Genomic DNA, 24144 nt, shown 5'->3' on the forward strand with positions numbered 1-24144 from the left:
TTTGTAGGTTTTTTTAGTCATTTCAGTATTTTTAGAGTGGCGATAAATTTTATAAACCAAGAAACATCGTCTAGCGAGGAGCTAGATTGGGAAATTATAACTTACAAGCAATAAAATGAAAAACACACCACTCAAGGCAATTAAAACTACAAAAGTCGGCACAATGCTTACTCTAAGTAAACAAATGAATTTTAATCTCTTCTGGAACATTCAACGTGGTGGTCTTTCCCCAACACTCAACCATACGCAAAAGAAATATGTTGAATCTCTGCTATATACAAAAGGAAAGGTTTTGACTAAAGTGATGAATACCATTTTTCTTGCCATTCCCTTCTTGAAGTGACTTGGACAGTTGAACCCCAACCCCAAGAAAAAATAGTGGGTGCACCCCCTCTCAATTTTGACCCTGCATATTCATAGTTAAATTGTTTTTACATGATACAAAGACGTACAATTTTGGAAATCTGTCATCGGGGACGGTCGTAGAAAATTTTGGGGCCCAGGAAAAAAAAATTGGGGCCCTTATAATTTTTTAGGTAAATTAGGGCGGAACCTCCGAAAATATTTATTAATTAAAAAAATAATACAATTTAAGGTTGGGGACTCCCCACCGATGGAAAGATAAGACTTCGGCTCAGGCCCCTGGAAGCCAAATAACCTAGCAACTATTAATACAAAATAACAAAATAAAAAGGACAAAATACGCTCTCAACCCTAATACATAAACATAACAAAGAAAACAAAAGAAATTTACATTTACGAGTTTTTTAGATGAAAATTCATCAATTATAGAATCAAGTTCAATATTATCCAAAAATCCTTTTAAATGCATAACATTGCATAACCATTTAATCTTTCTTGTGATATTGATGATCTCAAATAAGTTTTTAATAATTTTATTTTTGAAAAATTTCTTTCTGTTGATGCTGTAGTAATAGGTATTTTGCAAAGAATTTTGTAATACTTTAAGTTTCATAAAAAAATCATTTAAATCCACATCACATAGGTTATTATGAGAAAACTTATTAACAAAAATTGTACAATTTTTTTTTTAAGTTCAATATGATCCAATGACTTTAACCTTTTCGAATCATATAAAAATCCAAAAATGCTTTCAAAGTTTGTTAATTGCTCAAATCTACTCTCTAATGACGCAATTGTCACATTAAAAATATGTATAAAATACTAGATTCTAAATGATTCTTCGGGTGATAGTAATTCATCTTCACAATTAATTTCATCAAATTGTTTTTTTCTAATAATTTGGCGTTTTTTATTTTGGGAATATATGTTCAACATCCATATCCGATGCAACGGCCTTAGCATTATCTATACTAAGGGCATAACCATCATTTCTATTATTTTTAAAAAAATGGCATCATATTTTTTAATAGATAAATTGTGGAATCAATACATATAGTTTTGGTTTGCATTTTTTACTAACTTATTTATAGCAAACAATATCATACCATATTACGATACCAAGTAAAAATTCATAACTTTCAATAGCATGAACTAAACTTTCAGCTTCACTTTTAAACTTTGCATCATCACATAATAAAAATAATTCTATCAAGGCATCCCTTATATGAGGAGCTTGAAACCTAATTGCTTTTACACTTTTTATTCGACTCTCCCAACGTGTATTAGATAAAGATTTTACCGTTAAGTTACAAACTTTATCAAGTAATTATGACTATCTTGTGGTTGAAGTTGAAAATAATACAAAAATGCATTCCAAAACTCCAAAAAAATGGCTTTAGCACAAGCATGAGCCATATCAGTAATCGTGAGGTTAAGATTATGACAAGAACATAGCATAAACAATGTTTTTGGATTAATTTCAAGTAATCGTTTTTTAACCCCCTTCACGTTTTCCTTTCATGTTAGAGTAAATTAGCCATTTCCGATCACTTGTCCCACCATTACTTAACTTTCTAGTATAAGAAACATAAGAGAAATTTCTAGAAAGATCATATTTAGGATACACAAAATTTGATTCTCTTATTGGCCCTTTTTAATCAAAATATCTATTAATTTAATATCAAGATTATCTCAATTACTAGGATCATATATATCTAAAGATGGAATAAATTGGTCATTGTTATCATTCATGACATTTTCATTTTCATTTTCATTTGTAATATTAACATTTTCATAAGTAACATTAAAATCTTCATTATTAATATTTTCATCATCAATATCAACATTTTCATTTGAAATACTTTCATTTATGACACTATCTTGCTCATTTAAAACAAGTTCATGTGTAAGATTATCTTGTCATTTACTTGTACATCAGCATAATTGTTTTTTTAAACTAATGCATAGATCATTTTTGAGTTTCATTATCTTATTCAATTTTTTGTTATATATATATATATATATATATATATATATATATATATATATATATATATATATATATATATATATATATATATAAACAAGTCAAAATGTATTCTGGAACCATGTTCCGGAATCGTACCCAAGAATTTCGGAGTCCTTTCCGGAATAATGTGTTCCGGAGAATGTGGCTACTTTACAAAAAAAAATGTCTCATTTTTGTAAAAATAGCATTTATAAGGGTTAGATTACTCAATTTCCCATAAAATAATAATTGTACTAAATAAACGAATAAAATAAAATGAAGAAATAAATGCATATTTTAATTAATATATGTATCTCTATAAGGTGGAGGGGTATGGGGGTAATCTCGCGTAAGGATCTAGGTGGAGGGGTTGTTCACGCGTGAACACCGCCCTCGCTAGGAGTAAGTATGACGCAGATTGATGCTAGTCAGAGACGTTCAAGGACGATTTCATTGGTTATTCAAATTTTGACCGTTTGGCATTCAATTTGTTACCGTTTAAGAAATAAAAAAAATATATTTTTTTAGATTTAAACTTCACCTATATATACAAACACATAATACACATCAAATATTTCACAACAAATACACTCAACAGTTTGAATAATTTTTTGGGTGTCATTTCTTCATCTTCATCCGATGAAGATCATTCTGATGATGATGAGTTGATTATGCACACGTTGTTGTCCGCGCCACATGATATTATGCATCAGAGAGGTGAAAGTTCAAATGTCGAGAAGAAATGTAGAAAGTCGATCAACCTGGATCGTATCGTGGAAAACGAACTTTTGGTACGTGATTACTTTACCACTTATAGTTTATATGACCTATCAAAATTCGAAGATCGTTTTCGTATTAGTAGAAATTTATTCGTACGTATTGGTAGAGATTTAGAAAATAATTATGAGTTTTTTCAATTAAGATAGGATGCTAGAGGTGAATGTGGTTTTACTAATTTCAAACATGCACATCAGCTCTTACACAATTGGCATACGGCATAGCCGTAGACGCTTCAGATGAATATTTGAACATGTCTGTGAGGACCGGTCGAGAATGCACATATCTTTTTTGTGAGTATTTTATAGAGCTTTATAGTGACATATACTTGGAAATCCGACTAGAAGTGATGCCGAACAGTTCTATGTCGCACATCAAGCTAAACATGGCTTTCAAGAAATGCTTGGTAACCTTGATTGTACACATTGAGTCTGGGAAAACTGTCCTAATGCATGGCGAGGGCAATTCACGTAAGGTGATCATGGAGTGCCGATTGTTATACTAGAAGAAGTTGTTTCACTAGACCTATGGTTTTGGCATGCATTTTTTTGTTTGGCGAGGTCAAACAATGACTTGAATGTGCTTGGAGCATCTTCGTTATTTAACGACATTTTGCAAGGTAAAGTACCAAACAAGTCATATGTTGGCGACGGGATATATCCAGAGTACGCTATATTTGTCAAGTCATACTCATATCCGACCGATGAAAAACGAAATTTATCCAAGTTAACATAGGAATCTTCAAGGAAGGATGTGGAGCGGGCGTTTGGAGTCCTCAAACAAAAGTGAAAAATAATCAAACATCCAACACGACCATGGGATAAGGAAAAAATGATGAAGGTGATGAAAGTGTGTGTTATTTTACATAACATGATAATAGAAGAAGAGTGTAGGGCTATTTGTACATATACTCCGAATGATATACTCAATCCACCTCTAGTAATACAAGTTGGCAGCCCAACATACTTACAAGGCTTCTGGAAATACAAAATACTGAAACACATCACAATCTATGTCATGATTTGACCGGCTACATATGGCAACGACAATTCGAAGATCATTATGACAATGACAATGAAGAGGATGAGGACGCAGACGATGGAACGAGGCCGACATTGAGGACAACGATGACGACAAGTAGTATTTTTTAATTTCAGTGTTTTATTAATGTTACTATTTTTATTAGTAAAATATATGTTGAAATTTAAAAATATTATTTTTATTCAAGTTAATGTTTTTTTATTTATAAAATATTTATTTATGTTTAATAAGTGTGTTTTTTATTTAATATGATGTCAATTTTTTTAAAAAAAGATAAATAATATGGAGTGATAACCATTTCTAAGTACTAGTGAACATGTAGTGTGGATGTGATGTGGCACATAGGTAAAATCACATTTCTAATGAACATCTTGTGAGAATACCCCATAGCAGACACTTACATACTTTTAACATTGACAACACATATAGAAGATTACAGCACACAACCTGTATTCGACACTTTCATATCATTTTCAAATAGTTAATTTCATTATCACGTATTCAAATAGAGAGAATGAGAAGGCTAAATAAGAGATAGAGTATATGAGAGTGGACGAGGGAGATATAATCGAGTATATACCATGAAAGCGATAGAGTTCAATACGTACTGAGACATTGAGTTTTATCGGAGGAGTATGATGAACGGCTTGGTCTATGACGGGCAACAATGAGAGCTTGAGGCGGCAAGAGTCAGAGAGGTGATGGAGACGGCGACCATGTGGTTTTCAGCTAGAGTTTGTCACTTTGAGATATTAAAAGTAGATTTTTGTGGGATATATGAGATTTATTAAATCAATAGATAACTGCATCAGAATTTAAGATTTTATAAGTTTTTATTTTAAAATATTTTAATTTTCTTTTTTTGTTTTATTAGATAGAAAGATTTTAAAATCTTGAAATCTTGAATGGTGTTTTTCTCCCTCTCAAAATAATTGAGACATGCGTTTGTATTTTTTTTAATACAGAAAAATGATAGAAACCACTTTCTTTCTCACAACCTCCGTGCTTAGATCTGCCATGAATGGGGCCTTTGAAGCCTCTCAAAACAGACTCATGAGTCATGAATGGCATACATGTACATCGGTCCATGGATAGATGAAGAGTAAAAGAGACAAGACACACAACTGGCTTTTCTTAATGAACTCCTGTCTTTGGCTATGTATACAACAGGTATTAGTAGGCTAAAAAGTTGGGAGGCCATGGCCTCCCTGGCCCCTTAAAGATGGACCTTTAACAACATTCTTGAGAACCAAAAGAACATATGAAATCCTAGCTAGTTGGTTGAAAACATATGAATGTCATTTGCAAGTTTCTCGACATTCAAGAAAGATGAGCCATTAGGACTTGTCGCAATTTCAATCTTTTTCTTCCACTCCATAGCCTGGATCCTCATTTGTTTACCCATCTCTCCTCCAATCAACTCCTTTGTGAGCTTCTCAACTTCATCTCTCTTCACAGTCTCTCCGATTTCCATGCCAACTTTCCATTCCTTGCAAATTTGCCTACAGATTGTTGGTTGGTCCCATAAAAAAGGCCAGCACAACATGGGGACCCCAGCCGTGAGGCTCTCAATGGTCGAACCCCACCCACAATGAGTCAAGAACCCACCAACTGAAGGGTGGTTCAACACTTCTTCCTGGGGACACCAACTTGCGATAAACCCTTTCTTATTAATAATCTCTTTGAGTTCTTGAGGAAAGACAATAGACTCTCCAACAACCAAATTAGGCCTAATGATCCAAAGAAAATAATGGTTGCTATTAGCAATTCCCCAACCAAACTCTAGCAATTGTTGTGCAGACATCACTGCTAGACTACCAAAATTTACATAAATTACTGAATTTGGTTCCTTTGATTGCAACCAGTTAAGGCACTCAGGTTCTTCCTTCCATAAACTATAGCCTTTATTGTCCAACTTCTTTGTTTCTTGCTCATTTTGTATATGTTTTAGTAGCAACTCCAGCGGTCCGATCGTGTAGATGTGAGGAAATATGGGGTTGAGGGCTTTAATGACGGTGGACTCTAAATCTTCAAATGTGTGGATGATTATATTTGAGATCTTCCTCGTTGCTTTAGCACACTCAATGACAAAATTATAGTCTACATCATTTGGGTCTGTGGTTCGAACATAACCTGGAAGATCCTTTAAACGGATTGCTTCCAAACCTGGAATCCAATCTATTATAGTCTCAAGATACCCATTGGTGAGGCAACTTTCATCTGAAACATTAGTAAGAATTAGTATGATGATGAACAAATAAGTAAGCATTTTCCAAACGGTGTTAATCCGATTTCATTTCTTATATGGGGTGCAATAATATTCTGAATTTCAACTTTCAAGTAATTATTAATCTATTTTAGCCCACTAATATTTATGAAGAATTCCGTAAAAACTGCGTGTATTCTTTCAAACTTTAATGTGAAAAATAATTTGAAAATCAACGTATTGAGATCTATAGTTTTCCAAACAAAAACACATTCAAGAACCCGACATGATGAGTTACACAATTTGTTATCTTTAAAAATATAGGTCTTACAAAGTTAATAATCTTTTTATAGATAATATATATTTCTAAGTAAAATAAGTTCTTATAATTATCATTAGAATATTCTACTTTTTAATTTTTAAATAAAGTAGATAATATTTGAATTTAAAATTTTAATACATCAACTTAAAAAGAAACTAACCTTTAAGTGGAATAAGTTTTTTTTCAATTAGATTTGGAGCTTGGTAATAGCCCCAGAAAGCACTAGCAGAGAAGGTCCAAAATTGCATGGTTGGTACTTTAAGCGTCTCCGCAGCATCAACAGTGAAAGGCGTCATACCATCACCAATAATACAAGTAACTGGAATCTCTAGTCTAGCCACGAGATCAAGAAAGTAACCCAAGAAGTTGGTTAGAATAGACTTAGAGAGTTCAAGCCTATCCCATCGTAAATCATCGGGAATACCATCAGGAATGGTCTTGAACTGGAATCCAGGTTCATCATCGAGACAGTGTGGCCCTCCGGACTTGAGTAAATGATTGTGGTTGATCTCAGTGTTTACAAAGGTTATGTGTATGCCCTTGAGGTGCAGTAGCCTTGCTAGTTTCAGCATACACTTGATGTGGCTTTGTGCTGGACATGGTACGAACACCACATGCGCCTTGCTTTCACTGTTTACTAGCACAGTTTCCATCGTATGTATGTGAGAGAAAACTATGATATGTAGGTTTGGATTGCTAGATGAAGCTTGTTATATATAAGACAATTATGTGATTACGTGTGCAATTGTGGGTGGGTGTGTGTATGGATTGTATTATTCGAGAGAATTCGAAAATTTTGAAATAAAGACAAATTACTTTAGTTGACAGAACACATTTAAAATAATTAACTTGTTAAAAACTCAAGTGAAATTAAAAAATAATTAATTTTCATTTTATCAAAAACTAATAACTATGTAACTTAATTAAAATTTATTCGGCATTTATCTTGGATGTTCAGAATTACGATTGCAATTTCGATTTAAATCACAAAGTTTTCCACCATTCGCAATTATTATGTTGAACAAATGTGTAAAGAGATAATTTCATGCATAATTAAGTATTTGTTATTTTTTTTAAAAGAAATCTTCAAGAAAATTCTTAAAGTTTAACCTAACCTTATAAACCAAAAAGTCGTTCTTTATTTTTTTTATTTAGGATAAAACCCAAAAAATTGATAAACATTTGCAGAATAAGCTTTGTATTAGTTTATGTTTATCGGTTTTTTGGGCGTACTTTTAAATAAAAATCAGGAATGATTTTTTTTGTTAATAATGTAACATTTTGGATTTTTTTAAAGATTTCCTTATATTAATCTAATGCCACTAATTTCGATTTATTTCGCTAACCTTTATCTTAAGAAAAGTTAAATTTTTATTTTGTTTATCTGGTTAACGAAACCGATCTACCCGAATCTTATTTCTTTTGCTAACAGTAAGTTTAAAATTATATTAAAAATTGATTAAAACCAACCAAGTAAATCAAAATCCGATACATGATATGTTATATTTTCAAGACTACACTCGAGTAATGCATCACGTAGTCGATAATTAGTATCTCCAATACAATGGATTTCTGGTTATGCATCACGTAGTCGATAATTAGTATCTCCACTAGAATGGACTTCTAGTAATTAATACGATGAGTGGTAAATAGATATGAACAAAGAACCGACTAAAATTGGTTATAGTAAATTGTATTTAACCTGGTCACTTCTAAAAATTTGGAAACTCTCTTTATTGTTATTCTTCACACCTAAGACCTAAAAATTCAATAATGAAGGTAGCCTAAATAGTAGCCATATTCATGTGACAACTACAAGGTACCTTATTTATGCATGCCAAGGAGACTAATTACAATGGCAGGTGAAAGATAAAAGGCTGCCATTAAACAACCAAATACAATCCATAACTGTAGCTTACCAAAGAACCTCTGAAAATCGAATGGCACGTCGGAAACGAACGCTTACCAGAAAATGTTATTCCCAAATAGAGCTTCATTAGACATACCATGTGGCCTAGAAATGCACTTCTAACGACAAATTCACAAAAGTATGCTTAAGTTATATAAGATGTCAATGTTATCTTTATGATTGTAGTTATGATATTTATTGAAGAGAAAATCACCAAACATAAGAAATCTTTCATGGAAAATCAACATCTGATCATAGCCTCAGAGATAGTTGAGGCAACCTCCTCTGCAATGATCATGCGGATCTCCTCGTCACTAGTACCACTGCTCCCGGGGTTGTTGCGAGTAATTACCATAGTGTCTCTGAAACGCAAACATGAAAATCATCAGAGACTAGCTCAAGCACTCACGCCATTACTCATCCCTACATGCTCCTTAGTATCCTAAGGTTCTTACGTGGGTCGCATACAGATCCGGTGCTTTCAGTAGTACGGGCCTAATACTACCTTCCACACTAACCTATAGTCGTCCCAAGTCCTCCTCCTAGTATCCTAATTCACAAGTACTCTATCCCTCACGGATCTCAAAATACTCTATCGGTAGATTCCTCAATGCTCATCTAGGTATCTCTCCTAGATTACTCAAAATCCTCTCTAAAGAAAATTCTTGCTATGTATCCCTACTCAGCACACTCGCAGAGAAAATAGCAGATAAGATCAATCAATAGCATTTCCTAGGCTAAGGCATCATGAATCAGGCAACTCTAGCTCTAAATCCCTAAAATACCTAGCCTATTTTCTAGCATGCAACTCTAATATCTCATAAGTATCTAATAATATATACAAGTAATGGTATTTTGGGAAATCACCGTTCGGGCTCTGGCTGATTGTACACACTGCTCCGTCTCGTTTTCTCTTTAAAACTCTTACTCGTTTTAGAAAAATCGTTTCTTTTTTTTAGAAAATTTTCTCAAATCCTCAGTTTGATTCCAGACATACCTGAAAGTACATCTGAATCCCTCAAACCAAGGCTCTGATACCAACTTGTAACAATCTAAATTTTTACATAAATTTTTCATTTTTAAAATCACATAAAACCCAATATCACATTTCTCAAAAAACCACAATGTATAAGTTGCCAAAACACAAGTCAACAATTATTTGATAATATCCCAGAATCCTCAAAAACATAAACTCCAACTGGTGTGTACAATCAAGCCAACGCCTTCCCACAATCCTGAGAAGTACCTGAAACACATATCACACAACACTGTAAGCACAAAGTTTAGTGAGTTCCCCAAAATACCACATGTAAATAATTAGCCTCTCATGGCTATATCTCGATAAGGACACTCCGGTCAATGTGTATCAGTGAAGACCCTCCGGTCTCACAACTCTATTCGGACCCTCTGGTCCTAACTCATCAAGGCACAACAATAATATACAGCACATATCACAAAGACAAATGCAGAATATCAAATAACTCAGTATAAGCATATAAGACCCTATGGTCACATAATATCACCACTCAGGTAAGTATAGTGAGAAGACTCACCTCGTAAGTAAGCAAGTAGGTCTCGCACTCGATGATCGGTCTAGACTCCGCCTACTTATCATAATCATCTCTAATTAACACTTAATAATAACAACCCTAAAATGTTAGGCTACCCCTTTTCTAACTCTCGGAAAGGGTGAAAGACCATTTTACCCCTCCATGGTCTCCATAACTCATGTCTTGACCAAACCCTAAAGGTCAACGAAATTCAACACTCGATTCAACAGTCCATGTTGACCCGAACTCGTCGAGTGCATCTATGTGACTCGTCGAGTCCCTCATGTTCTCAGAAAATCGGGAAAACTCCAACTCAACTCGCCGAGTTGTCTCATCAACTCGTCGAGTTTGCATGTTTCCAGACTATACGGAAAACCCTAACCGACTTGTCGAGTTGGCTCATGGACTCGTCGAGTCACTCTAGTCCATTTCTCATTCAGACGATTCTAAGCAGAACTAAAGTCTCAAACTCTAGATCTAGCCTCCCAAGGCTGAAATACCACGTAAAGCTGCAAGCTTTACGTCCATGCATGGCACCTAGGGCTCAAAATGCCAAAACAAAGCTATATAGAAGGTTTAATGTTTGGAACTTGGCCAATAGCTTGATAAACCTTGAATCTTTATGCTCAAGGGACCTCATACATTCTATATCTGAAGTTTCAACTTCATGTCATGCTCAAATGACTCAAAGGCTCCAAAGGAAGATGGAAATGGCCACAAACTTCCTAAAGAAGAGATCTAACCAAACAATGATCAAGGTGATAGCTTTTTACCTCCAGTTAGCAGCTAGTACTGAAGGAACACTGGATCCAAGGCCTTCTTCTCGTTCCAAGCCTTTTGCTCTTCTATCTCCTTCCATGAATACACCAAATCACACACTTTTAGCCTCCCTCTCTCTCACGGATGATACCAGCTCGTTTAGGGTTTCTCTCAGGGTGTTAAAGTGATAAGGGAGGCGGAAATGAAGGCTTAAGGTCCTTTAAATAGGGTACAAACCCTGAAAATTAGGGTTTTCACACTCAGCTCCTACTCGTCGAGTTGGGGTCCTCCAACTCGTCGAGTAGACTCTAAAAAATCACGCGGCCATTTAATTCTCTACTCGGCGAGTTGGGGCCTCCAACTCGTCAAGTTGCTCTGACAACATGAATATAAATTAATTAAATATTATACCTGAGAGTCGGGATGTTACACCTACTTACGATTTGCTTTGCATCCATATGCTATTTGGTGGTGAATGTTTTTTTAAATACTTACATTTGACTACGAATTTGTTAAGGTTAACGATGAAATCTGACAGTATTGACTATGAATCCGTATAAATTACTAGAATATATTTAAAACTAAAATATTTTAGAATATCAGTTATTTCTTTTGAATTCTCATTTTTTATGTTTATACTAAAATGAGTTTTAGTGAATATTTAGTTTCAGTTGGGTCTTGTTCTTTGTTATTCTTGTCTACAAGTTATAATTTTTATTTCTATTGGTTTTCTGTACTTTTAAGGGTTATCAATATAAGTTGGTAGTTGTAAAATTGATAGATTTTATAACATAGAAATAAAAAAACAAAAGACATAGATCAACTTAATTGAATGAACTTAGAAAGATAAATAAAATTTGTTTTTCATTAGAGAGTAAGGTTTGATAACAAAGAAGTAAGATCCTCGTGCAAAAAGTACTATCTCTCTCTCTTTCTCTCTCTCTCTCTCTCTCTATATATATATATATATATATATATATATATATATATATATATAGTCTAACATCCTTTATATAGGAGGATAAAGGAATCAGTTAGGTATCTGATCAATGAGGTCATGAAACCTAAGCCAAGACAACATGTCATAATGCTAACTGACCAAGACTGTGAAGTCTATGTAATAACTACGAAGCACAAACTTGCGAGACTAAACATGGTGTTCGCATACAAAAAGTCAAGACATATAGATACAAGACTTGCAAAACCTTTCGCATACAGACTCAACACAATCTAAACAATATGCGAGACCTAACAATAGTTATTTTAATAATCCGTTGGTAACATAATAATAACTTGAGGAAACCATACATATGTAAATCAAATGTGAAATTAAACTCCAATAATAAAAAATAAAAAGATAAGGATATACAAATTTGAAACACTAATATTTGTCAGCGGATGGGACGTCCAATAAGTAACCAAAAACCGTCATTCGAAATATTTCACGTTGGACATCATCCGATTCCCATAATTTATTGTCTGATCCTTTGACATTAACAACCGCTTTAAAATTTGGATCGACATTTTTGAAATAAAACAAGTCGTTAAATGAGTATATAAAATATTTGCCAAAAAAATCACTTGAAAACTAGTAAAATAAATATAAATTATGTAGAAAATAATAACGATAAAATAAACATGATAGATCGTAAATTGTAATTAAGGCGCAAAAAAACAAACGATAAATATTTGACTAAAAAATCAAAGGTACAAGTTTCTAATGCACAGATCACATGTAATTGTGCATCAGTAGTTGTACCTTCTCAGGTGAAGGTATATATGTGAATGTACAACCTAACAATGCATGTCTTCTACATGTGCAACTTGTACATTCCCATGAGAACACATCTGCGAATATACAAGTCCTAATGCACGATTTACACATTAGGTACTTGTCCAATCGCAGATCTACGATTTCATTGTCGTCCCAACTAAGAAATGCTCTCAAAATCATGTGTTTATTTATGAAACTATGTGTAAGACCCGTGTATTACACGATTTTTTTTTAATAATATCAAGTTGTAACATTAAGCAATTTTTAATGTAATACTTTGTTGATAATTTTGAATTTTATTACAACACAAGTGGCAGGAAAAGATTCTTATTTATTTGGATAGAAGATGGACATGACATCATATTTGCATTTTTATCCTTTAATAGTAACATACTTTCATGTATATCACAAAATGGCATCGTACTTTCATTTATAAACTTTCATCCATATAAATCGAAGCTTACATAACATGTCACATCAATTTGTAAATTAAAAAAAAATCGATTGAAAGGATATAACAATGAATGAATTTACTAACTTGTTGTGGTACTTGGTATCTTAATGGTGATTTTGGAGAGCTTGATATTAACACCGAATAGAATTACAAATTCATATAATTGAAAGAGATACAAAATTCCATGATTAGAAGAAAAACAAAATTCAAAGTTTGATGAGATACTAAAATTAAATCGCTATAAGAATCAACATTCTATATATTATACACTGGCATTTAGTCGAATTCAATGAATTAGGTGTCAAATTGAAAGGCATTCAAAAATAAGGTCAATTACCTGTCAAAATATCAGCTAAAATTAAGGAATGTTTAAGTGATTATATAAAAATATTACTAGGTGGCATTTTAAGAACGGGTACACACATACATTCTAATATGCTTTTAAAATTACTCACTAGTTCTACATATATCACATTTGAGACTTAAATCTTAACCTTAAAGAGGAATGACATTTCATCATACCATTAGGCCAAAAGTACATTGGTCAAATTTTCATTTACTTGATACAAATTCTAATGTTAAATGTTCAAAATAGTTCGTGAACTATCCAAATAAAAGTTAAGAGTAGCATATACGTAAAATTGTTTCTTAAATAAATTTTATTTTTAACATTTGACGCCACTTATGAAAAATAAAATGTTGAGGCCACTTACAAAATATAAAATTTAGATTTTACATAAATATTTATTTTATAATGAATTTGTTGTATTTATAGTAGCCATCTTCATAATCTATCAATAAAACATAATATTCTTAAACAAAAATTGAACATTAAACCATTCGAAACCTTAATACTATAAACATAATTTTTCATTTATAAATTTTAAATAAATAATAAATTAATTGGAGTTTAAAACAAAAATATAAATGGTTAAGAGTGTGTTTTGAAATTGTTTTATTACATATGAATCAACGAAAGGATGGGTTCTACTGTTCACAAAATAAAATTGTTCATTATATTAAATAAATAGACGATTTACTATCTATATTGTGTTTAGAAAAATAGCGTATTAATGAATTCTTGGCTAAGTGGTTATAGCGCTGCAGTATTTCCATAGAGGTTCTAGTTCAATTCCCTTAGTAAGCATTTTCTTTATTGCGTGCCTTCATTTTCATTATCAATATAACAAGCTGACGTGGCAGCCACGTCATCCCGATTAAATGAAAAAAAAAACCTAAAAATGCAATGTGGAAAATATTTATGTGAAATTAACCAGAAAATTACATGTGGGAAATCAATATGAAAGTGACAAGTGGCAAAAATATTTTTATTTATTAGGGAGGATTCTCTTAGTAACCATATATATGCGATTTGCTCATTTTATACTTACAGATCTAAGATTTTCTCTATCAATAATCATATGTTTTTAATTTTTTCCATGTAAATCATAAACAAGTGTATCATAAATTTATTAAAAGATGATAAATAATGATTAAAACACTAAATAAGTAAAGGTGTTACTATGTTTTCAGGAGAGTACATATATTCTTCCGTTAGAGAGCTGCAGAGAGTTTCTCCAAGTTGAAAACTTAAAAAATGAGGTTTTTCAAAAAATATAAGGTATTTATACTTCTAGCCGAAGTAGCAGAGACCCCCTCCCCAATAGCAGATAGCCTGAGTGTAACACCTAGTTCCCAGGTACGTTCCCTTAAGCTATTTAAGTTTAATTTGTGAAGATTTTAAGGTTATGTGGGGGCGTACATAACAACTTACGCAGGACGTAAGTCATTATGTACATGCGGGCACTTTACGCCCTATGTAGGGCGTAACTTTGGTTACGCAGGGCATAGTTGCGTAGATTTCAAACCCTAATTATGGGGTTGTGATCCCTATTTAAAGGCTCTAATCTCTTGAGAGCCTCCTCATGCTCAGCCTCCACCCTTTCCTTCTCTCACTTCGAAACCCTAGCCTTTGGTGTGATCTTTGATGCTTGAAGTGATATTTTGGTGTGTTTTTGCTGAAGAAGGAGAACTTGGATGGTGTGCTTGGAGTCCATAGCTTGTAGATCCAGACTCTACTCTTCTTCAACATCTTCTAGAAGGTATAAAGTCTAAACCTTGTTGATCCTTTTGTTAGATCTAGCTTGTTGTGAATTTTATGATTTTATTTCCCTTAATCTTGGATCTTGGGATTTTGAGAAACTCCAGACCTCATGAGGAGTATCTCTCTTCATTTTTGAGCTTTGTGAACCATAAAAAGGGGATCTTGGTCACTCCCATTCAACCATGCTTGATCTATTGAGATTTTGGATCATGATGAAGACTTAGGGTTTGGTTTTGTACTTCTTGTAGCCATGCAAAGGCATAAAGGTTGTGACTTTATCATTTAGAAAGTCCATGAGGTTTAGATATGAAATTTGGATGTTTGGTCTGAAGGCGTTAAGGTCTTAATAAGAAAGTTGGAAAACAATAAGATTACGTAGGGTGTAATCTTATATGCGCAGCGCGTAGCTTGGTTTGGCCTCGTTTTCCATTAGAAGACTCTACGCAGTATGTAAAGGATGGGTACGCGTGGCGTAACCCCATAAGTCCAACTTTTGGTCTTTTTGGATGTTTGGTCTTGAAGGGAGGATCCTAGCCATGGAAGGGTAAAATGGTATTTTACCCAAGTAGGTCAATCAGGACCAAGACTTGTGTTTGGGGTTGTTACCTAATTCTAATTAGGGTTTATGATGTGTTATTCAATGTGGGGAGTTTCAGTTTAGGCAGCTCGGGTGTGTGATTCATTTGTCTGACATCAGATTGAGGTGAGTCTTCTCACTATATTCATGGGTCGAAGGCACCAATGTCGGCCCATCGGATTGTGCTAGTTGTCTTTGTGACTCGTACATATTTATTTTGGGCTGGGCCCATTATTATTTATATTGGGTTGGGCCCATTTGTATGTTGGGTTGGGCCTATTATTATACATGTTGGGTTGGGCCCATTATCATGTAGGTTGGATTAGGCCGATGATTATTTTTGGCTCGACCTATTTATGTATGTTGGGCTGGGCCCATTTAGTTATGTGTTGGGTTGGGCCCATTTATATAATATGTGGTATTTTGGGGAAAACTCACCAAGCTTTGTGCTTACAGTTTCGTGGTTTAACATTTTCAGGTACTTTCAGTTCGAAAGGGAAGGGCCCGACATGATTGCATCACATCCACTAGAGATTCACATATATAATTTGTTGATACTTTGATGTTCTTTTCAAGCATTTTTGACAATGATGATCTTTTATGAAAAATACATTGGATGTATTATTATTTTAAAACCAAAAATTTTCTATGAGTTTTGGAACGTTACATGTCACACCCCCGAACCAGACGGTGGAAACGTCTGGGGGCTTGTGCGTGACTTCATCTTGAAATATCATTACAGTGTATATAATTGAAACATAACATCATCATCATCACACATGTAATATAACAACATTCATTGTTTACATCGAGTATTGTATTTGAATATTACATGCCAAAATAGTAAGAGTATGATGAAACAAAATATAACACAATATCCATTAGTTTGTTTCGTTCATCCTGCTTCAACGGTTTCCTGAGAATACAAGTTATTTGAAAAAGTCAACATATATAATGTTGGTGAGTTCATAAGCACGTTTGTGAAAATGATTTGTATAACTTTGAAAACCACAGAAAATCCGATATTTTCTGCAAACTGTTTAATATGTTTGTGTCAGATCTTGTATTAATGCATGTATGTTTTTGTTTATTTGACTAAAAGGGTAAAGAGAATGTAGAGAGAATGTAAAGAGCATGTAAAGATAATGTTCCCAGGCAACCCGATGTTGTCCGTAAAAGAGAAAGCTGCCATACCAACCCCCGAGGTTGAGTACCAGTACGAGAATGTTTTCGAGTAATCCAAAGAAAAGAGAAGGGTCTTCCGTAAACTTCATAACGTTAATTCCTCTAAGTGAGTCGTCATAACCATACTAAATAATGACAATTTCACCTGTCTTGGCGTTGTTGGACGCCGGTTTTGATTTTGATTATAAGGTTTTCGTCACCCTAGACTGAGTTAGTCTAACTGTAGCGAACAGCTCAGGTGTGGGGTGTCATCCCCGTATAGATCTATACACAAATCTCCGCTCTCCCTCCAAGAGACTCTAGTTATAACTACAGGCTACGATCGTACACTTAATAGGTGCCAACCGACAAAACTCACTAGATCCTTAATTGAATTTACGCGAAGAAAGGTATAATCTCATTACAGGCCCAATGAACCATGAAAGTGAACCACTAAGGCATCGCTATACATGTAAATCATTTAAAGGCCCAAATTGGAATGAAATTATATAACATGGGCCCGAAATATATATATGAAAGGACAACTAAGGCCCATTTCACATGTAAGGTATTTACAGGCCCAAATAGCACACAAATAGTATCCAAGGTCCGTCGCACATGTTAATGGGTCAATGACGCCCAATAAACATATAAATAGTATACAGGACCTATCACACATAAAAATGGGCCACTAAGGCCCAATAACCTAGAAAATGATCAAATTAATCCGTTTGTTAGTTTATCGTTGGTTTTGGTTCAAGTATTTACTAAAATAGCATAAAAGCCCACTTTTTGTAAAAATGACGTTCTTGGCCCAATAAGCCAAAAATTTACAATTATGGCCCAATTTTTGTAAGAATAACACTTTAGTCTCCATTTTGTTCAATACTTGTGTTGATGACTAGTTTGTGGTAAAAATAACATTTTAAACCCATTTTTGTCAAAAATATCATTTTTGGCTTGATTTTTGTGAAAATACACATTTTTCTGGTTTTGGGCTTTTCCGACCTAGTTTTTGGAAAATTTGTAGAAGAATCATCGTAAGTCGAAATTTGGATCCGTAAATTCTGGAAGTTTGGAAATTTTGTCTACTTTGTTCACAATTTTTCTTATATTTTTTGATGGCCTCAAACTAGTGTGAAATTACTCACCTTCACAGGTTGGTCCGAAATTATTTCAAATATGATAGGCAGTTTTGTAAAATTCGCCAAAAATTGTAGAAAAATCGTATGAAAACGTGAGAGTAGTCATTTTAAAGGTATAAATCTGAACTTTATCGATGTAAAACAGTTTTGAAAAATATTTCCATTAAGAGGGTCAAAACAGCTCGAGATTAGGCTAAAACTTTCCTGTCAAAAGCTGATTTTTGAGTATAAGTTATAGATCTTTGAGCACAACACTCATTTTTGCTATTTTAAGTGTATAATTCCCAGATCTACAAGTTTATATGTAATATATGTGATAAAACATACTTTTCTCAAGGTTCTTATGAAGATCCAAGTGATAAACTTCAAGTTCTTAACATATTTTTAGATTGATGAAGAAATCAACACATAATCACCAAATAATTCATGGAAAACACACATAATCATGCATATACACATAGATCTACAAAAAGCAACTTGTATTCTCCCCCAAAATCATATGAAAACCGAAAACAAGGGGTATGAACTCACCTTGGGGTTTGGATTTCGGTTTTGATGAAGATAAGAAGAAGGTGGTGTAAGTTATGACTCTAGCTAGCTTCTTGAAGTGATCTTCGAATCTTGATGAGTTATAGGGAGCATGGTCACGAATTTGAGGTGGTAAGAGGAGTGATTTGAGTTTAAAGATGTAGCAAATCAATTTAGGTTGTGAGATCTTACCAATGATGATGATCTTTGATGAAAACTCCTCTTGAAACCACACACCAAAACTCGAAAATTTAGAGGAAGGAGGATGAGTTCTTTAGAGACTTCTTGAGAGTGTTTGAAGGAAATGAAAATGGTGGGGAATAAAGGGTTTGGCCGAATTTAGAAGAAGAGGGAGGATAAGAAGATTGAGGTGATGTTTGCATGGATATCCACCATGCAAACATGAGGTGTCATAAGCAAGATTTTTCTTCTTTTCTGTTTTTTTGTATAAATGTGAGTTGGGCCTAGATTTGGGCTAGAGTAATAAGAATGAAATGATTTGGGCCTAACCTTGGCCTTGTTCGAAATTTTGTGAAGCTCCAAACATTTTTCGGCCCATTGGGCCCTTAAGAAGGTTCACGGCCCACTAGGGCAAATGGAACCATTTATGGCCCAACAAGACCTATTAGAGATAAAAATGGATTATTTTAGGCCTACATGGCCCAAAATGCTAAAGTTTTATGAATGTAGTCCATTTGGAATCCAATTAGGGTTCCTAGTACCAAAATAGTCAAATTGAAAATTTATTGGTCCATTAGGCCCAATAAGGGGATCCTAGTCCATAACAAACTTGAACCGGGATTTTTAGGGTTTACAATCCATATGAGATGTATTGTATTAGGTTTTGACTTTAAATCAAGAGTTTTGAATTCAAACGAATGGTTTTGATTAAGCATAGAGTATGATATTCACTTAGAGTACAAGCCTTACAATAGATGATGTTTTCATGAAAATAGAATTTCCTAGCAAAAATGTCAGTTGTGACATTACAAGTTTGTATCGGAGCCTTGGTTTGAGGGATTCAGGCACAATCTCGGGTATTTCTGAACTCAAACTGAGGATTTGGGAATTTTTATGAAAATGGAAAATAAATTTTCTAAAATCATTGTATAAAGAAAAAAGGGGTGTGATGCATGCAATCAGCCGATCTCGTGTAAGTGATTCCCAAATACCCATATCAATGTATTATTACTAGTATGCTTGATATGTGAATTGAATGCTAGAATAGGGCTAAGGATACCTTTAGGAATCACATGCTAGATTGTCTGATTTGTGTGATGCCTTATATCCTAGGAGGATTGGATGTTATGTATTACTCAGAATTTAAATCGGCTCAGTTAATTGCTAAGTGTATGCTTTAAAAATTATATACGATTAGGATCATATAGCTCTAGAATGATTGGTTTGGCCTTATTTCATGTTCCTTGTCTGGTTGTGGCCTTAGGGTATAATCATTATTCGACAGTCTATGTGGTCTTATTATATGTACAATTTGCATGCATAAGGCAACTAGCGGTGTTGGTTGAGGTTCTTAGTAGTGCAGAGGCTGGCGAGTTGAGAATTTCTAGGAGAGCCTAGGAAATGTCATAGTGGGATATGTAAGTTGCTTAGCATAGGGATTGTGTGTATGGATTTAGTGGGGTGACTCAGAGGATTCGGGATGGTTCTTAAGGAAGGTATGAATAGGTGTGAAAGGTAGTATTGGGTCCGTACTACTGAAAGCACATGATTTATACTCAAATCAAGGACAATCTCGGGGAGTCTAAGTAGCTTATAAATTAGGAGGTCTGTCGAGTTAATCTGATAGTTTGTATGTTTGTATTTCAGTATGGTGACCAATCGAGGAGGGGCTTCCGTTTCCGGTTCTGGCTCTAATCCAGAACCGATTGATGAGCGATTGCGTGAGTTTATCACATTGGAGATCACTCGCGGTATTATGGAGGCCATCCCTATGATTTTCGGTACCATCAAGGAGGGGATTATGGAGCTTCTGGATGAGCGACTCGGGGCCTTCTGGGCCGAGATCGCGGAAGGACAGTTCGGAGCACGAAATCCCTCTTTTCAGTAGTTCAAGACCTCTAGAGCTCCAAAGTTCTTTAGGGCTAAGGACCCCATTGCTAGCTGTCAATGGATCACTGACATGATGAATGCTCAGTGAGCGAGCTTCTTCCCTGAGGGGGCAAAGGTGGGATTTGCATCCCGCCTTCTGAGGGACGAGCCTGTGATTGGTGGGAGGAGGTCGGTCATGTATTGGGATCTGCAGTTTTGGTGGCCATGACTTGGGAGAATGTTGTGATGAGTATCCAGGAGGAGTTTGCACCGAGGATTGAGGTGCAGCAGCTGGAAAGGGAGTTTTAGTACCTTCGCCAGACCACTGAGACTGTGGCGGAGATTAACCATCCATGTTCCGGGAAAGAGCTATATTGGTGTCGCAGTATGCAGATGAAGATGAAAAAAAAGAAGGCGAGATACCATGACATGTTGAGGGATGACATTCATGAGTTTGTGAGTTTATCGGGGTGCAAAACCCTGAATGATATGATTGCTAGAGCCCGAGAGAAGGATACTGATTTGGAGCTTCTGGGGAAGTGAAGGTCAGTTCATACACCATCATCAGAGGGCCAGGCTAAGAGGCCCAAGACCGTTGCCACGAGACCGAAGGGCCAACACGGTTGGGGCCGTTTTGCCAAATGTGGGAAGAATCATGAGGGTGGAGGTCGAGAGAAGGGAGGAAGTTGTTTCCGATGAGGCCAGCCAGGCCATTTCAGTAGGGATTGCCCCCATGGAGCATTGATATGTTTTTACTGCAATCAGACGGGACATAAAAAGAACGATTGTTTGAGGCTGACGATAGGGGCAGTGACGGCCCCCGCGCCAGCCACTTTGAGGAACACTCATGACCACCATGGAAAGGCATATGCAACTGTGGTGAAGAGCAGGGTGTTCCAGATGACCACCGATATGGCTCGAGTAGCACCGGATGTGGTTACCGGTACGTATCTCTACCGTATCTTGTACTGCTTTCCTTATTTAGGTTTATATCTTATTGATCATGTATGACGACTCATCTTCTATTTGATGTGGGTTCTACCTGATCTTTTGTATCTCTTAAACTTAGCAAAAAGTTTAATGATGCACCCGGGATTTTGGATTATCCATTAGAGGTAGAGATTCTGGATGATCGTTTTGTGAGTTCTTCGAGGGTTCATCGATGATGTGTTATGAACATGTTCAATGAGATATATTCTATTGATTTAGTTTCGATTCCTCTACGAGGGTCAAAGGTTATCATGGGGTGGATTGGTTGGGTCCTAAAGGGGACATGATTGACTGTGAGCACCAGTTAGTGAGAGTTCGTACCCCAAGTGGGGGAGAATTGATTATTCATGGCGAGGGTGCTCAACGCAGACCGGTTCTCTGTTTAGCCGCTAGGGATAGGAGATATCTTCAGCAGGGTTGTTCTGGATTTCTGACCTTTGTGGCGGATACTCGAGTTGGGGGCATGGAGACCGTGAGTTAGGTGCCCATTGTTTGGAATTTTCCTGATGTATCTGGATTCACATGGAGTGGCTCCCGAGAGGCAAGTTGAATTCCGGATTGATTTAGTTCCCGGTGTAGCTCCGACAGCCAAAGCACTTTATAGATTAGCACCGCCGGAGATGTAGGAGTTGTCTACGCAGATTTAGGAGTTGCTAGTCAAGGGGTTCGTGAGAAATAAGGACATTTCGCACAAGATGTGCATTGACTACCGTGAGTTGAATAAGCTAACGGTGAATAAGCGTTACCCACACCCGAGGATTGATGACATATTTGACCATCTTCAGGGTGCATCTTGGTTATCTAAGATTGATTTGCGGTTCGGTTATCATCAGATGGGGATCAGAGAGGAGGATGTACATAAGACATCCTTCAGAACTAGTTATGGTCATTACGACGTTGTGGTGATGCCATTCGGGATCACCAATGCACCAACAGCGTTCATGGATATCATGAATCGGGTATGCAGACCGATGTTGGATCGGTCCGTGATTGTGTTTATCGATGATATTTTGGTCGCTCGAAGACCAAGGAGCAGCATGGAGAGCACTTGCGAGAGGTTTTAGAGACCCTGAAGAGGGAAAGGATGTATGCCAAATTCTCCAAATACGAGTTCTGGTTGCACAAAGTGCAGTTCTTGGGGCACATCTTCAGGAGGAAGGGTATATTGGTCGATCTGACCAAGATTGAGGCGGTGATGAGGTGGGAGGTTCTGAGGACGTCATCTGAGATTTGGAGTTTTCTTGGTCTGGCGGGTTATTATCGGAGGTTAATTTATCCAGGATTTCTCCAAGATTGTTGTACCATTGACCTGTTTGACAAAGAACAATGTTTTTTTTCTGATGGGGGCCTGATCAGCAGGCAGCCTTTGAGTCACTGAGTCAGAGATTATCCGAGGCCCCGATTCTCACTCTTCCCGAGGGTATGGATGATTTTGTTGTTTATTGTGACGTGTCTATCTTGGTATTAGGATTTGTACTCATGCATAGAGGACACGTGATTGCTTACGGTTCGAGGCAGCTGAATCCTCATGAGGCGAATTACGCTACACACGATTTGGAGTTGGGGGTTGTAGTATTCACCCTCAAGATCTGTAGAAATTACTTGTATGGGGTTAGGTGCACTATTTACATTGAGCACAAGAGCCTGAGATATATGATAGACCAGCTGAATCTGAATATGAGGCAGCGGAGGTGGTTGGATGTGGTGAAGGATTATGACTGTGAGATTTTTTGTAACACCATGGGAACGCCAATGTTGTGGTCGATGCCTTGATCCGCAAGGAAGTGAGTGAACCTATTGGAGATATATGTTTGAGGATGGTTATTGTCTCGACACTATTGGAATTGATCATGAAGGCGCAAGTGGAGGGGTTGAAGAGGGAAAATTGGAAGGAATAAAGGATTAGGGGTCCGATTCCAATGTTTATCAGGGATATTCATGGGTTAATGACTCAGTGTGGCAGGGTTTGGGTTCCAGTTGTTGGCAGGGTTAGGCAGACATCATTGGAAGAGGCACATAATTTGAAGTTTTCAATACATCTGAGAACCACGAAGATGTACAGAGACTTGAGGTTGAATTATTGGTGGCCCTACATGAAGAGGGAGGTAGCATGGTTTGTGGAACGGTGTTTGACTTACCGGAAAGTCAAGGACGAACATCAGAGACCCCACAACAAGATACATCAGTTACCTATTCCCATGTGGAAATGGGAAGAGATCACCATGGATTTTATCACAAAGTTGTCGAGGATGACACATGGGGTTGATTCTATTTGGGTCATCATGGATACATTGACCAAGAGTGCTCATTTCATACTTATTGCCGAGAGCATTTCTACCGAGAAATTAGCTGACATCTACATCGGGGAGGTGGTGGTTCGACACAGGGTGCCAGTTTTGGTGATTTCAAATCGAGATGTCCGCT

General features: G+C 35.8%; 1 protein-coding gene across 1 annotated transcript; it reads right to left on the reverse strand.

Moving 5' to 3' along the window:
- Positions 1–5303: 5303 nt before the first annotated feature.
- LOC145160862 (UDP-glycosyltransferase 85C1-like) lies at positions 5304–7410 on the reverse strand. Its single transcript, XM_079080227.1, has 2 exons — positions 6878–7410; positions 5304–6409 (listed from the first exon to the last, which is right to left on the reverse strand). The coding sequence occupies exons 1-2, from the start codon at positions 7368–7370 to the stop codon at positions 5463–5465; spliced, it is 1440 nt and encodes a 479-aa protein (XP_078936353.1). The 5' UTR covers positions 7371–7410; the 3' UTR covers positions 5304–5462.
- Between the last annotated feature and the right edge of the window lie 16734 nt (positions 7411–24144).

Source organism: Lactuca virosa, chromosome 1 (assembly GCF_052849685.1).
Source record: "Lactuca virosa cultivar CGN04683 chromosome 1, Lactuca_virosa_CGN04683_v6, whole genome shotgun sequence".
Classification (NCBI taxonomy): domain Eukaryota; kingdom Viridiplantae; phylum Streptophyta; class Magnoliopsida; order Asterales; family Asteraceae; genus Lactuca; species Lactuca virosa.